The following is a 17,233-nucleotide window of genomic DNA, read 5'->3' on the forward strand; positions in this document are numbered from 1 at the left end:
CAATCAAGATGATGACAAAGTTTAAATCTCTAGGAATACTTTATTTGGGTATTCCTTTTGTCTAGGAAATTCATAATTTTTTAAAAAAGAAAGAAGTAGGTGGAAAGTGAATGTGATATGGTCCCTTATGGATAAAAATGATGCCTAAGTCCTATGCTTTGAACACACCTTATTATATTTTAAATCACTTATCATATTTCAGCTCTTAATCTTTTTTTCCTCATTAAAAAAATTAATCTCTCCATTATAATGATCTATATAGGAAAAGGGAAAGATAAAGTGGTAGAAGGTAAGCTTGAGGGGAAATGGATATACAGATAGAAGTTATAATAGGAAAAGTGAGTATTTCAACAGCAAAAAATCAATGAATTTGAAACTTGACAAAAATTTCACTATGAGTACCTGTGCTAAATAACTGCCAATACCTGTGTACATCACCTAATTCCATACTTAGAGTACTGGCTGTTGTCATTTATTCCTTGCTTGGCCATTTATGATTAAATGAGTTTAAATCTATAGAAAATACACAAAATTAGAATGGCCTTTCTGAGTCATGCAGAAACTTTTTTATTCTTCATGTTTAAACTTGAAATCATTTTTATATCCATTTAATATTGTGATTTATTCATTTTTCCTCTTCTTATTAGGTTACCAATTCTTGTAACTCCATGTCTGTCATAATTTCTCTCCACTAGCCTATCTACAAAGCCACGGCCTATTTTCCCTTTGTCATGGTTGCTTCACACAGTTCAGCCACCAGATGGCTGTGCAAGAAAAGAGTCAGTGTGGATGAAAAAAAGCTCCGGGTGATCTACTTGGCAATGTCGCCCGATACTCTTTTCTAAGGCTTTCTTTTCAAGCACTAGAATGTGAATGTACAAGTATAAGGGAGTGTGTCTATGATTTAATTCACTCAGAGGTTTTTATTTAAGGAAATGTTAAAACACAGACAAAAGAGGACAATAAAATAGTGAATCTCCACATATCAATCACTCAGCTTCGATAATTATCCATAGACAATGCTGTTTCATCTCTAATTCTAGGAATTTGATCCTCTCAGTTCTTCTTTTCCTTCCAATAAATACTTTATAGAGAAAGAATTCATTTCATAGTTTACATCAGCAAAGACAGATGGGAGATTTATTCTTTTACATTTAAATATACCATTTTGTAATGAATTTTGATAGAACACTATCATTTTAAAGTAACATTACTGGTCATAACATGGGTTGATTTCATTTTTATGGATTTAAATAGTAGTTTTAGTACATGAAACTACATTTTAGTTAGTTGGTTAGTATTATGACAACTTATCATGTAAATTATATTAATGTAGAATGGAAGCTAAATATATGTTAATTTGTTTGGCCTTTAATGTATCCACAGCTAATAAACACTTTTGAAGTTGTAAAACTAGTTTTTCAGCATCTACAGGATGAAATGTAAGCATGAAAATTCTCAGTTGATATCTTTTAGCATTTATTTTAAAGGCTCTGGCTGACATTTTTTTGAGTGGAACACATTTTATAGGAATATTAGTTTTATTATCTTTAGTTTTTATATTTTTATAGTGAAATGTTCATGCATATAAAATAAACTTTTAATTACTTTAACATTTTTAGAAATACAGGCTCTGATATGTTACTAAACTTAAGGAAATGTTCCAATTTATAAACCTGACTTAAAATAAACACTTCTAAATCATTTTGAAGGTTTCTAAAAGTTATGGTAATGATATCAATGCATTGAGTTGAGTCTTTAGGTTTTTCTGCTCCACTTTGCCAATAGTAGTGATGTCATTGCTATAGATGACACAAAGCTGATAAAGCTTTAGAAACTGAACATAATTGACAAAATTCACATGCAGCAAGATTTGTCTTAATTCAACAACAGATACTGCTTAGGCAGTTGGAATAGAAGATGTATAACATAAGAACATAAGCTCTACATGCAAAATACATCATCTTTGCAATACTGAAATGCAAATCACACTCATCATGCAACACAGGAGAACATCACATGACAGACAAACCACAGGACGTCACACCAGTTAGTGCGCCAAAGACTTGTCACCTACTTGTCAATAGAGCCCACCATGTAGTAAACCATTGGAAACCAACAGATTGCATCCAGAAAATGCATATCTGGCCTAAGTAGCAGATGGGTTACAAAATGAAACACAATGTCACAACAGTGGCAGCACTTCTAGGGAAAGGAAGTAAGTTGACTTAGTTTGCATTTCCAAAACTAAATACTGTTGGCAAGATTAATTTTAAGTGCTTTTTACTTCAAATTAATTAGAAAATATTATTTGTATTTGTTATGAATAATACAATGCACTCAGAATTATAAAAACAGGTTGTATTTTTGCTTTCTAAATCAGAAACATTATGGCGTTATTCTACAAAAATACTGAATTGATACCCTTAATTATGACTAAAACATCTTTTCAATGAGTTAAAAATTATTTATGCAGAGGAGGCCTTGTAAAATTATGAACTCGTGATTTTATTTCTCAGATGACCCAAAGCATGCCTATCAGGAGCAACTTTCTCTAAGGGATTTACAGAATTACAACATACCTCTTAGAATATCAACATATCAATGAATATAATATAAGTACCCATGCAATATACATAAAATTAAAATGAGAGTAATTCACCTTTTAAATTATTGATATTGTTGAGCAAATATTTATTATAGCTGAAATCTTTACTCATATGCATATCTGTGGAAAGAATCATAAACCTGGAAGCCTCCTTGGAAATCACTTAATCTATTATATTCATTTTATAAAGTTATTAGTTCTTTCATGCATCTATTCAATCTCTATATAACCAAAATATTTTATATATAGACATTTTAATATACTCAGGCATATGCAAAAAATTCATGTTACCTTGTACTATAAGAACTAGCTTTTGGAACACAGGTATAAAATGATGCAATTATAATATATATATCTTGATGTGAAAAAATAAACAATAGGTGGCACTCCAGAGACAGAACTGGGGATCATTTCATAGAGATATTTAATTTGTATGTTGAAGGACAACCAGGAGTTTGCCCAAAAAAAGAAAGAAAGGAAAATTCTAGGCAAGTGTAGGAAATTCTAGGGAAATATAGCATCTACAAAATCCCAGGTGCTTATCCCAGCTAGATGAAGTTTTTTCTCCCTGTCTTATTTTCTTCCTATTGATTGTCCTCTTATCCCTTTATACTCTGAAGAAAAATAATGCTTAGTACATGAAGCATAAAAAGAAATCTTCCAAAGATTATCACTGTTGTGATGTTGATTAAATTCCTCCCATCATTAAATTTCTTTGTAGCCAATTTAAATGACCTCATAGTATTAAATACTATAAATGTACCACAATTCATTTAAAAAATCTTAAATTGTTCAGTTCAAAAATTATTTTAACTTTTATGTTATTAATTGTTGAAACCACAAGTTATTCTAATATCTCGCTATTGTAATACTGGTATGTACATCTTTGGATGACATTTTACTAGCATTCATTTTTTTCACTTACCCCAAACCCTTCATAGAAGGGATATCAGTAAATCACACACTATAAATACTTTTAAAGTTTGTGACATATGTTTCTTTCACAAATATTACAACCATATACACTTCCAGTAGCAGTCTTTGATGGTGACTTCTAGTTCTATTTCTGGGCATTGCTCTGTTTCTTAAGAACAGAAGAGCCATTTCACCCATTGGCTGAAGACCCTCCAGTCCCTTACCCACCTCAGGATTGCAGACATGTGAGGACGCAAGTGCCACAGACTAGGGCAGCACTGAGATTTTGTGGTGGTTTGAAAAATCCTTCTGCCTAAGTCTTTTTTGGGTTATTTGTTTTATTTCTGAACAGAACTCCTATACAGTTCCAGTCACATAAAGCAAGTAGCTCCATAACTCATGTGGCAGAGTTGGGTCCATAATTCATTATTGTTGATTGCAGATATATTCCAGAGTTTGAGTCTCTTTTCCATCTTTCATATGAAATGTTAATATCAGATGACCAGATAACCTTTAAGGTTGGGGTAGTAATCAAAATATTTGAAATCTGGGTGGCACAACAGAACAGATGGCCAACCAATCAGAACTGAGATCAACTCTAAAGAACCAGTATCAATTATAAGATGTTTTCCAATGTGACTGTGTTTTATTTAATTACCATATTACAAATAGCCTTTCTATTTGTAAACATTGTGAACACTTATTCTGACCCATTATGTTTCTGAATATTATAAATGTATTTACATTTGAAATACCGTACTATGATATCTGCTATTCTTTTCTTTATTTAAATTGAACTGGTCTTTCAAGTAAATTTCCTAAATGGACATGTATCTAATATTATTTTCAGCAATGCTCATGTGAATTTAAAATAAAGTCAAACTCCACTAAGCTAACAATAATTGTAGAACTATGTACAATCATTAGTGGACAAATTGTCAAAACACAAAAATATTTTAAAGAAGAAAGCATCATATTTATTTGTAAGATGGGAGGATAGATTGCAAAATACTAACCATGGCAGAGCAACAGTCATCTCATTGTTTAAAAAATGCACATATTGCACAAAACTTCCTGGAACATTATTTTTTGATATTCAGTTTTTGTTTCCTCATTCTTGACCAAGGACCAGAGAACATTAAACAAAAATGTTAGATACCACTTTCAGGAAGTACACAGAAAATGAATAAATTTTATAGCGTGTACTTTCATCCTAACCCTTTGAAAGAAAGTCAAACCCCATAAAAAGAAATGTGTAACAAACATCATGTGAACAGTTGGATTCTAAAGTATAAGTCATTAAGAAGGCAAAGGAAGCTTTTAATGCAAAATGTTCCAAATTTAAAACGTATTCTTGTGCCAAAAAAAATTGACAATGTATTTTTTGCATATATCAGAAACCTGTAAACTAGGTAAGATCATGTGGCTGAAATAACAATGAACAATTGCACAGGTTCTAATTCTAGAACTGACAGTGGAAAAAGTCATTTAACTTCTTTGGTCTGTTTTTCCTTGTCTGCAAAATAAGCGACAGTGGTGTAACCAAGTGACATAGACTGGTTTATTTAAATATCATTACAACTGATAAATTTTGAGATTCTTAGGCTGCTTGATACATATCTCTGAGGATAAATCATCACTACATGATGTGGATATATTTCTTATGGGACTAAAATAAAAAATAAAGGAAAAGTGTCTAGTATGATAAGTGACATGTAGTAAATGCTCAACAATTTACTAATATGAACAGAAGCTGGAGACAAAGAATATTAATTTTATTATGTGATTTCTGTGGTCCCATTAAGATAAAATATTTTGATAAAAGCTGCATCTATGTTTACACAAACATAGTGATCAGTTCGCCAGTAATCAAGAGAAACAGAGTTGTCAGATTTTCTATGACTGATCAGATTCTGGAACCAAGACTATAGAAACAACCACTAGATTTTATAATTCTAATATAAAAATCAGTCCATCAACCACTCAGTAACTGAGCATTCTGGCAACCTGTTTATTCAAAAACAAACAGAAAGGGTTTGAGATAGTCACAGTCATTCCAAACCACATGAGACACACATTTTAAGGAACTGTATCCCCTACCACTTGGCTGTTGGGATACGAAAGTAGAGAAAGGGGGATCAGTGATTCTGAGATGGGATTACTTAGCAAGACTGGATATTGAAAAAGAGAGAAGCCCATTTCCATTCCATGGAGTGAATTCCACTCCCAAATTTGGACAGGCTGATTTTGGGGAGGTACAATATTGTGATTTATAAGAAATATATATTTGGTTATTCAGATGGCCAAATTTAATAAATATGTATTTGGTCTTCATCCATAGCTAATGGCTGACAGCTCCCCAAACTCTTGGAATTTCCTGAGTAATAAGAGCAATGGGAGCATCTTTTGTTATAATACTTTGTTATAACATTTGTCTTCAGTTCCCAAAATGGCTTTAGAACCACAAATACGAAATGGGTCTCTTAAGCCCCTTCCCATCACAACTGGGTTTATGTCGATGAGGTGACTTTGGAAGGCAATAGGAATGGGGGGCTCGTTGCCAGGGGAGACAGCCAAGAGGATATCAGCCCCACCCTCTGATCCCCAGGGAAGGGAGTCATGCCATGTAAGGAAGCCTCCATAAAAACCCAAAAGGTCAGGGTTGGAGAGTTTCTAGGTTGGTGAGCACATGGATATTTCATGATAGATAGACTAGCTCTGTGTCTTTTCCCATACATTTCCCTTTGCATCTTTTCCACCTGGCTCTTTCTGAGTTATATCCTTCTATAATAAACTGGTAATCTGGTAAGTAAACAAAATGTTTTTATGAGTTCTGTGAGCTGCTTTAGCAAATTAATCCAACTTAATTATAGACAATCAGTCACAGTACAGGTAACAACCTGGAGTTGTAACTGACATCTAAAGTCCAAGGAGGGGGTTCATTGGAACTTTCGATCTACAGCGGGTTAGTCAGAAGCAGAGGTGATGACCTGGGATTGCAACTGGATCCTGAAGCGGTAGGGAGGAAACAGTTTTGCAGGGCTGAACCCTTAACTGAGGAATCTGACACTGTCTCCAGGAAGACAGGCTCAGAAATCAGCTAACTCATGGAACACTCGGCTGGTGCCCTGCGCAGCGCTTGCTGGAGGTGTGGGGAACCTGCCCCTCAACGTAAACATGCTGAACTTGGGTCCAGGAACCCAATTAGGAGATTTACACATCAGGGCAGGAACCTTTACATTGAAATCAAGTAAAGCAGGGGAAAGGACAGTGTTTATCCTTTGCTTTACCGAAGGGATGTTATTAAGCACAGTTCCACCTCTTTCTTTTCAAGCTTCTTCCAATTTTTCTCTTTGTATTCTGGGACCTGAATTGATTCACTCTGATCCAAGCTGTACAAGACAGGGATGCTCTAAGGCTATCAGCTTGTAAATGCCCCTGTCTTAGATTTTACTTCTAAGGAAGCTGATGCACCGTAAGCAAAAATAGGCCACATTTGGCATGTTTAAATTCACAAAGTTTATTGAGCATCTCAAGTCCCTTAGACCTTCACACTGGAGAGGTGCAGCATTAGGACTGTGTTCAAAGGCTCTGGAGGTGTTTCACAGCCACTATCACTGTAGCCTTCCCAAAACCCAACTTTCATTCTCCTAATATTGTCCATAATTTTATTTATCCTGACATTGGGTTGCAGTTTATGTCCCACCATGACACCTGCCCTAAATTTACCTCACATTTCTTTGGATGCCAAAGTGGTAACAAAAAAGTCATTGAATCTTCATACCTTAAAATTCTTTAACTGAAACCTCTAGAAATGTGCTCAGTGTTTAGAATTGAATTTCACTGTGATAATGATGCTACAAACGAGGCACTGATGAGAATCTTAATGTTGGTATATTCTGAATAAATAATGCCATAAAGTTACTATATGTTTGGAAGGCATTTCTGTTTTGAGAAACTTATTTAAAAAAAATTTGAAGCAGAGATGAAACAGCAGATTTTGCTCTCATTTAGTTCAGCATGAAATTTACATCACTTAGGATTTAAGAGGAGAGTTGGAGGATCCTAAAAATATGGTATTGATCTAACAACCATTGGTTACTAACTTCAAGTCACAGAGAAGAATGTCATAATTTTAGAATACAATGGATTTGACCATACCATTAAGTGACCTATATTTATATTTACAATAAAGATTTTGAAATACTTAAGTAGTCTGATTTCAGAAGAGTATTATTAATCCAACATTTTCAAAATAAATGAATATGGTAAAGCATTAATTTTTCATGTTGTATTATAAAGTATATATTTTAATACTGAAAAGATTTTCCCATACATTTCCCTTATTACATTATGATGCATCATAACATAATATAAAATTTCATCATTAATATGATTCTCTGATAATTAATTGTTCCTTAGAAAGACAATAAAGTTGTTCCATTTGGGCAGAGATTTTTCAGGCCAGTTGATTAAATTAAGGAAAACAACTATAATTATTTCAGTGGCATGTTTCCCACTGATACTGAGTGATGACCACTTGCGAATACTTTAAATAAAAGTCTGAGCTATTCCAGTGATGGCTTAAGTGGTATTTGGGATGCTAACCGTAGTCAATGATTGCTTTGTACCATAGTAAAGAATGCATCTCCCAATGAATCATGTGCCATAATGTATCTGATTTACAATATTTTAAGCAAATTAAAATAAATTATTTTTAACATAATAATAAAAACTCTTTGTTGTGTTTGTGTATTTTAAAATATACTTACGGATTATCCAATAGCAGTACTATGGGATTAAGTTCTTTCTTTGGTCTATAGTATGCCCTGAGAGGAACAATAAAATTATACAATCCATTTCCAGCTGTTTCAGCTGCAACTATAATTATTTTATTTTTGAATCCATAGGCTTTTGCATCCTCATAGTAGTTATGCTGGCAACTCTAGAGAAGAAAAATTATACAAAGAAATGCCATTTTTATACTCTACTAAAATTTGGTGAAAAATTTTGGGGTCTATGGAAATACAAAATTAATCTAACTTAGCAAGTCCTTTATTTTCTAACAAATTATATAATAGTTACATGTTTCTATGTCCAATTCTCCAACCTGCTTTAGGAAATGAAGGTGTGTACAGGCAAGACAAACGAATTGCAGGTATTAGCTTGGTGTGAGGGAAGTAGTCAGCAATACGTGTGCTCACATGCTCTATTATAAACTAAAACTTGTTAGATGACATCTGGATATCTATAAAACTTACCACAATGTATATGTGTACCAGAACATCGCATGATATACCTTAAATATGTGCAATATTTATTTGTCAATTATACCTCAATAAAGCTGAAAAACAAATCTACTTCTGACTTTAATTTCCAGAACAATAGTGACATCGAAGTTAAAGTACCTTAGGACATTCCAATGCCTGAATACCAAAAGGAAGGGACACTTAAAGAGATTTTTCTTTTATGTTAAAAAACAAAAACAGAACTCCAATTGTCTAAATGTATTCCTGAGCTGGCAAGATAATCTTAGAAATACTCAAAAGTAAAATACTAATACTAATAACAAAAACAGTAACACACATTACCAAAACACACTGTTTTTCAGAGAGTATTTTGCTATTTCCCAGAACTTACTGGCCCTAGCACTATTAAACTGAGATGCTTTTAAATTAATTATCTACGTGGAGAATTGCTTTAGTGTTCCACCTTTTTGTCTTTTTATGTCTCTATGTGGGTTTCTTTTTATTTGGATTGAGATTAATTGGTTCTCTATGGATTCATCATCAACTCTGGAATATTCTCTGCCTTTATTACTTAATAAAAATCATAAAACCCTCATTGGAACAAGGCACCATGAGTCACCAGAAACAATAAACAATAGAATTAGACTCACAAAGACTACAGATTTAGCTGTTATTAGATTCAGGAAATGAGCATGTTTATTATGCTTACAGAAATAAAATAGAACATTCAAAGTATGAACAGAGAACAAAAGCCTATTTAAAATATTTAGTAGATGTTTTAAAAACATATATTCTCTTCTAAAACTAAAAAGTATAACAATTAGAAATAGAAACTCAAAAGATGGTTTAGGTTGCACATGTGATGCATCTGAAGGGATCTACTACGGGACAGAGTCGCAGTGATTACTCAGGTAGTATGGAAAAGTTAAGGAACTTGGAAAATACTGTGAGAACAAATGGCATATATTTAAACAGCATACCTGAAAAAGAGCTGAAAGATTCAGAAAGAAGCCCTACCTAAGTATCGACTGAGGATTTTCTAGAATTAATTAAATACCTAAATCTTCAAGTTCTGAAAGTCCAGTGAATCTTAATACAAATACATAAAGAGAAACCCAGTGTCATAATAAGAATCGAGAACTGCCAAGACAGTAAGATCTTAAAAGTAGTCAGATGAAAAGAGAGACTGCCTAAAAGGAATACAAACTAGATGATGGCTGATTTCTCAACAGAAATATGGAGCCCAGAAAACAGTAAACAAAATCCTTATGTGCTAAAACAAAAACAAAACTTACAGCCTGGAACTGGACACCCAGTAAATTTATCTTTCAAAAAGGAAGACAAAATAAGTATATTTCTAGGGAAACTAAAATTGAAAGAATTTACCACTAATAATATCTCATTAAGAGAATTTCTAAAAACTAATCAAAGGAAGTAGGGAAATTAAGCCAGAAAGAAGGTTTAAAGCATAAGGAGGAATGGAGAAAAAAAGAAATGATAAAAAAAGGCAATACATCTTCATTGGAAATATGATTGGAGAATTACTTAAATATAGGCAGGATGTGAAACCACACGAAGGAATAGAGTCACTCCAAAGAGGTCATGGAGGAAGAGTAACAGGTTGATGTTGACATTAAGAAGAACTTCAATACTTATTAGATAAAATGAGGGGAAAAAACTAATCTAAGAGACCTAGGAGTAGCTTAATCAGTAAGAAAAAAGAACAGAGAGAAGAGGGAGTTGAGTGTTCATAACCCCTGACCAGGGAGAAGCCTGCGGACACTGATGGGCGAGGAACCGGGAGCACGATCCCAGCTCACGCATTTCACAGATGCATCAGGATTGACTGCACGACCTCGTCTCCTCACCACAAAGCAGGCGCTCATTTCTGGGGCAGACCACCACCACCACACAGTCAAACGCTACCTAAATAATGGAAAATCCCAGATGTCATCAGCCAGTCAATAGCACTCAGAAACCTTGCCTTCTTGACATGGTAAAGAAGCAAACTCACAGCCTTTTGACTTTAAAAGACCCTCCACTGCTCCTCACCGCTCCTCATATCTGAGAGCTTTTCAGTTATCAGGTTCTCAGCTTGGAGATAAATCACTTCCACTCTTTGGTATCCCAGCATTTTTTTTCTCTCTTTGTGCATTAAAAAGTACAATGCCACCAGAAGTTAATCTAGGTTTTGTGGGGTCTAAAGCTTATAATATTTGGGAATCCTCCTTAAGGGAAATAACACGAATGATATAAATAAAATATTAATCACAGGTCCTTGGAAAGAGCCAATATAAGTGAAAGGCTCTGGAGCTTAAGATTCATTCATGTCACCAAAAATACACAACTAGAGCTATGAAATGCTGCAGAACAAAAAAGTGAAACAAGGATTGGAAAAATAAATAAGTCATTGAGGGAAGGAGCAGTCCGTCTTTATGGGCCCTGATGAATATTTGGGAGCAATAGCAAAAATTCACAAGACTTCAGGAAGATAAAGGTAGAAACTTCATGTTTATCATATGAAAAAATAATACTAGCAAGAATATTAACAAAACACATTAAGTGCCTACTCATTTATTAAGTTCCTGGCACTGTGTTAAGCTTTTTGCATCAACTAACTTATACACTTCTCACAAGAGTCCTGTGAGGCTCATATTAAAATTACAACAATTTTACAGATGTGGAAACTGAAATTTAATGCTAAAGCTATTTGCCTAAATTGTAAAACTTGTAAAACCATATTTTAATCCTGGTAAACCCCCAAATTTCAGGTAAAATAAGAAATTCTTGGTTGGAATTGGTGGCATATTTTAATTTCTGGGAGATGGAGGGCTTGGGAATCTTCTTTTTATCTGCTTTCTTATTCATCAGTAAGTAAATTCTCATACAGGTCCTGCCCAATGGCCATAATGCCTGGTAAATGCCTGGTAAAACCAATGTTGCACATTTGGCCAAAGTGACTGTGGGAGACTGAATGTCAAGAGTCCATGGGTTCGAGATTCTGGCACCTTTGTTTTCCTCTTTAAACACACGACTGATTCATTGGGTCCTTTAACAGAGTTGAAGCATTTGAGTGATCTTCAGTGTAGTTAAGAAAGTAAAATTCACCACTTTATGTATTACATTTACATTTGAAAAAGATAACATTTAAGCTATTTAGTCAAAAGATTATACAAAATTATTTAAATATGTGTAATTACAAAATGCCATGATTTTAGTTTTGGAGACAATAACAGCAACGGGCACTTACCTTGTCTAGTCTTAAGCAGCAAAATGGTACTTTTTCATGAAGGAGATGACAAAAAGTGGGTGAACTTCCTATATATGGAGAGTAAGGTGGGTAGCCTTTAGCATATCTGTAAAATAATATGAAATATATTGATTGCCTTTAAAAATGCATGTTGGACAATTAAGTTGGACAATTAAGTTATAGCCACATTCCTCTATTTTGATAAAGTTAGATATTATAATTCATGGTGTCACAGTTACACTTTGATCAAGAAATAGTTTAGAACAGGGATAGGCAAACTAGGGCCCAAGGACCAAATCTGGCCCTTCACTTGATTTTATAAACTAAACTGTTTTTTATATTTTTAAATGGTTAGAAAAAAAGCAAAAAAAATATTTCATGTTACAGGAAAATTATATAAAATTCAAATTTCAGCATCCAGAAGTAAAGTTTACTTTAGAACACAGTCAGGCTCATTCATTTTGTGTATTGTGTATGGTTGCTTTCATGCTTTAAAAAAGGAGTTGAGAAGTTGCAGAAAAGACTACATGGTCCATAAAGCCTAAAATATTTACAAACTGGTTCTTTCATAAAAAGCTTGCCAATCCTCTGTTTAAAAGATTTAGGCAGATTTTAAAAAATCATTAATTGTTACAAAACATATTTAAAGCAAAATGCATTATTATGATTCAGTGTATCAGTATTCATTAGTTACGGATGCATAAACCAAAATTGAGTAAGTGATTGAGTTAATTATTTAAACCTCAACCAAAAACGGAATTTTGTTGGAACCATGTTTAAAACATTATCAAAGGTATTCACTTTAGTTTAATCCAACATTAACTGAACTTCTATTTTGTGAAAGATAAATTGAGAGAAGTGTTTGAGTGGTGTTACCACTGCCACTACTACTAGTATTACTACATCAAATAATTATTATTTTGGAGAAAAGATGGTGGTGTAAGAAGGCAAAGCAAAAACCTCCTCCCAGAATCACAATGAACATGAAAATACAGCAAATACAACTAAACCTGAAAATGACATGCAAACTGCAGAACTGACTACCTACATCTGGGGAAGAAGAGAAGACTCTACAGAAGAGGGTAAAGTGGCAAAGCCATGATCCAGTGGGACCCACACCTTCCCCTGACCCTAGGCCACAGGCAGGAAGAAGAGGAATGGAATGGAGAGGAATTAGAAGCCCAGGACCCTGAACACCTGGCTCTGGAGATCTGCACCAGGAACATAAGCCCACATTAGGTTGTGCTCTGGTGACTGGTGGAGATGGACAACAGAGACAGGGGGAACACTCAGGGAAGTTGGGATTCCAGCTGCCTGTGGAAAACAGGTGTGATCTAAGGGCCCCCACAGTGCTCTCTGCTTAGGAGAAAGTTCAGCTGGGTATTACCTCCCCAGCCAGCCCTCAGGCCAACAGGTTAGGGACCCTCAGGAGCCCCAGATGCTCTATCCCCCTCACCAACAATGCAACCGTGGGAGTCCTTCCTGCAGTACGTGGCCTGTTGGTCAGTAGTGAAATCAGACTTTACTCCTGGGTATGCAGAGGGAGACGCGCCCAGCTTTCTCAGCCCTATTTCGGGCCAGCTTGGGAACTGTGTCCCGGAGCCAGCCCTGGGAGCTCTTTCATCCTAGTACATGTTGGTCCTGCTCGACATTGGTCCCCACCACTGCAGCACGCTGGATGAAAGGCAGCTCTGCCTAGGGCGCCTCGCATAGCGCCAAGGCTGCCCACTGTGTGCGAGGCCTGCTTGAGCCGGCAGTGGAGGAAGCTTTGCACCTGGGAAGGCAGAGGGAGCATCTTGGCTCTATTCTGGCCCAGTCTCTGGAGCTCCTTCCTCCTGGCAGGTGTCTGTCCCACTCACCTGCAGCACCCACCATTGCTTCAGGCTGGGTGGGGCACCTCTGTCCACAGCAACTTCAGTGACACAGTTCCTAATATTCTAATATTCTCCCTGTTTGCAAAATAAGCCAATAGCCCACACTGAAATTAGAGCACTACAAGCCAGAAAGGTGCCCTGCACACTGTACACAAATAGGTGGCATTCCAGCACAGGAAACTGAGCTTCTGGGCACTACAGGGTGCCTCATACACAAACCTATTATTCCTAGGAAACACTAAAAATTTGAAGAGGCAGAGGAATTTGACCCACAAAAAACTACAACACAAAACATCAGAAAGAGAGCAGAGTGAAACTAAAATCACCAATCTTCTTGATAAAGACTTCAAAGTAAAAGTCATAAACATGCTCATGGATCTACAGAAAAATATTCGCTATCTCAGGGAGGACCACAACAAAAAGAGAGAACACTTCCAAAAAGTCACTCAGACCTGAAGAATACAGTATCTGAAAAGAAAAATGCAATGGAGGGAAACAATAGCAGACTTACACAGGTTGAAGAAGTTGTATGTGATCTGGCAATTAGGGATCAAGAAAACAATGAATCTAAAAAACAGAGAAAAAGAAGAATCTCTAAGGATGAAAGAATAATAAGAGAGTGTGTGACCAATCCAAACAGAAAAATATTCGCATTATGGGGGTACCAGAACAAGAGAGAGACAAAGGGATAGAAAGTCTCTTTGAGGAAATAATTGTTGAAAAATTCTCTGAACTTCAGAAAGAAATAGACACTCAGGTCATGGGAGCCCAGAGATCTCCCAAAGAAAGGAACTTTAGGAAGACAACACAAAGACATATAATAATTAAAATGTCAAAGATCAAGGGCAAGGGGAGAGTATTGAGAGCAGCCAGAGAGAAAAAGGATTACTTATAAAGGATACCCCATCAGGCTATCAGTAGACTTCTTAGCTGAAACTTTACAGGCCAGAAGGGAGTGGCATGATATGTTTAATGCAATAAATAGAAGGATCTCCAACCAAGAATACTCTATTCGGCAAGATTACCATTTACATTTTAAGCAGGATTGAACAATTTTAAGATAAGAGTAGAAGGAATTCACCACCATTAAGACAACCCTACAGGATATGTTAAAAGGAGTGCTCTAGATGGAAATATTCCTAAGGCTAAATAACTGTCACCAGAGAAAATAAACCCACAGTTAAGGCGAGTAGACTAATTAATTACCAAGAAAGTACAAAATTAAATCAACTACTCACATAATCAGTCAATGAACACACAAAAAGTGCAGAATATAGCACCTAATGTATGAAGTGTTGGGGAAAAAGAAGAAGAAAGGGGTAAAAGTTTCCTTTAGATTGTGTTTAAAACAGAGTAATTAGCAATTTAAGATAGATTGTTAGATAGAAAGGAAGCTATCTTTGAACATTTGGTAACTACAAGTCTGAAGCCTACAATGGCAGTAAGTACATGTCTATCAATAATCACCTTAAATATGGTCTGAATGCACCAATCAAAAGACATAGAGTGGCAGAATGGATAAAAAAAAAAGACCCACCTATATGCTGCCTAAAAGAGACTAATTTCAGAAAAGACATACACAGACTAAAAGTGAAGGGATGGAAAAAGATGTTTCATGTAAATAATAAGGAGTAAAAAGGAAGAGTAGCACTACTTACATCAGACAAAATAGATTTCAAAACAAAGTAAGAAGAGACAAAGAAGGACATTATATAATGATAAAGGGGTCAGTCCTATAAGCATATCTAACCATTATAAATATCTATGCACCCAATATAGGAGCACCTAAATATGTAAAACAAATACTTGTTTTTGAATTAACAGGGGAAAAAGACTGCAAAACATTCATTTTGGGAGACTTTAACACACCACTCACTACAAAGGACAGATCCACCAGACAGAAAATAAGTAAGGAGACAGAGGCACTGAACAATGCTTTAGAACATATGGACCTAAAAGACATCTGCAGAACACTCCAACCAAAAGCAGTGGGATATACATTCTTCTCAAGTGTATATGGAACATTTTCCAGAATAGATCACATATAGAGCCTCAGTAAATTGAAAAATATTGAATTGTACCAACCAACTTCTCAGACCACAAAGGTATAAAACTAGAAATAAATCATGCAAAAAAACAAAACAAAAACAAAAAAGCCTACAACACATGAAGGGTTAACAATCTGCTCCTAAATAATCAATGGATCAATGACCAAATAAAAACAGAGATCAAGCAATATATGGTGATGAATGGAAACAACAACTCAACACAACAGAACCTGTGGGATGCAGTGAAGACAGTTTTAAGAGGAGAGTACATACCAATACAGGCCTACCTCAGGAAAGAAGAACAATCCCAAGTAAACAGTCTGAACTCACAATTAGAGAAACTAGAAAAAGAACAAATGATATCCAAGGTCAGAAAAAAGAGGGATATAATAAAGATCAGAGCAGAAATAAAGAAAAATGAGAAGAATAAAACAATAGAAAGAATCACTGAAACTAGGAGCTGGTTCTCTGAGAAAATAAACAAAGTATGTAAACCCCTAGCCAAACTTAGAAAGAAAAAAAGAGAGTATATATGTATACACATAAACAAAATCAGAAATGAAAAATGAATAATCACAACAGACACCACAGAAGTACAAAGAATTATCTGAGATTACTATGAAAAATTATATGCCTATAAATTGGGCAACTTTGAAGAAATGGACAACTTCCTAGAAAAATACAACCTTCCAAGATGGACCCAGGAAGAAACAGAAAGTCTGAACAGACCAATTACCAGCAATGAAATTGAATTGGTAATAAAAAAACCTCCCCAAAAGCCAGAGATGGGTAAGATTCCTCAAGGGAGGAACAACCTAAGACAGGCACAGTCGCAGGGGGGCCATCAGGAGAAAAATTGGAGACCAACAGAGGTGAGGCTTAGAACCTCACCCCCCCTGTTCTGAGAGGAATCTTCTGCATCCGTGGAGGTTTTGTGGCCCTTGTCTAGCTTGGATTAATACTTAGTCTATAGGCACAGACCTGATCATCTACATTTGCCCTCTTACGGCACTAAATTATGTTTTCTACCTTTATCTTGCATCTACTTACCACTTCAGCATTTTATTTAAAAATAATAATAATAATAATAAGGGAGAAATGTGGGACTCACATATAAATCAAGTATAAAAATCAAACGACTAATCATATCTGACTTGATTGTTTATAGTTCATGATGCGTGATCAAAACCAAAAGTTTCTGTGATGGCTGCCCTTGCACTGTTCACCATGTAAGAACTTATTCACTATGTAAGACCTTTTTCACCATGTAAGAACTTGTTTGTTATGAT

At 35.2% G+C, this 17,233-nt stretch overlaps 1 protein-coding gene across 5 annotated transcripts in view; it reads right to left on the reverse strand.

Moving 5' to 3' along the window:
• KCNT2 (potassium sodium-activated channel subfamily T member 2) overlaps positions 1–17,233 on the reverse strand; it is a 431,161-nt gene that overhangs the window by 112,214 nt on the left and 301,714 nt on the right. For 4 of the 5 annotated variants that reach the window (XM_036919693.2, XM_036919691.2, XM_036919695.2 and 1 more), the window contains 3 exons: positions 12,023–12,128; positions 8,296–8,468; positions 2,078–2,149 (listed from right to left, as the gene is read on the reverse strand). In XM_036919693.2, coding sequence (XP_036775588.2) covers positions 2,078–2,149; positions 8,296–8,468; positions 12,023–12,128 — 351 coding nt within the window. The remainder of the gene's footprint in view (positions 1–2,077; positions 2,150–8,295; positions 8,469–12,022; positions 12,129–17,233) is intronic. The other variant, XM_036919692.2, reaches the window with a different exon arrangement.

This window comes from Manis pentadactyla, chromosome 19 (assembly GCF_030020395.1).
Source record: "Manis pentadactyla isolate mManPen7 chromosome 19, mManPen7.hap1, whole genome shotgun sequence".
NCBI lineage: Eukaryota > Metazoa > Chordata > Mammalia > Pholidota > Manidae > Manis > Manis pentadactyla.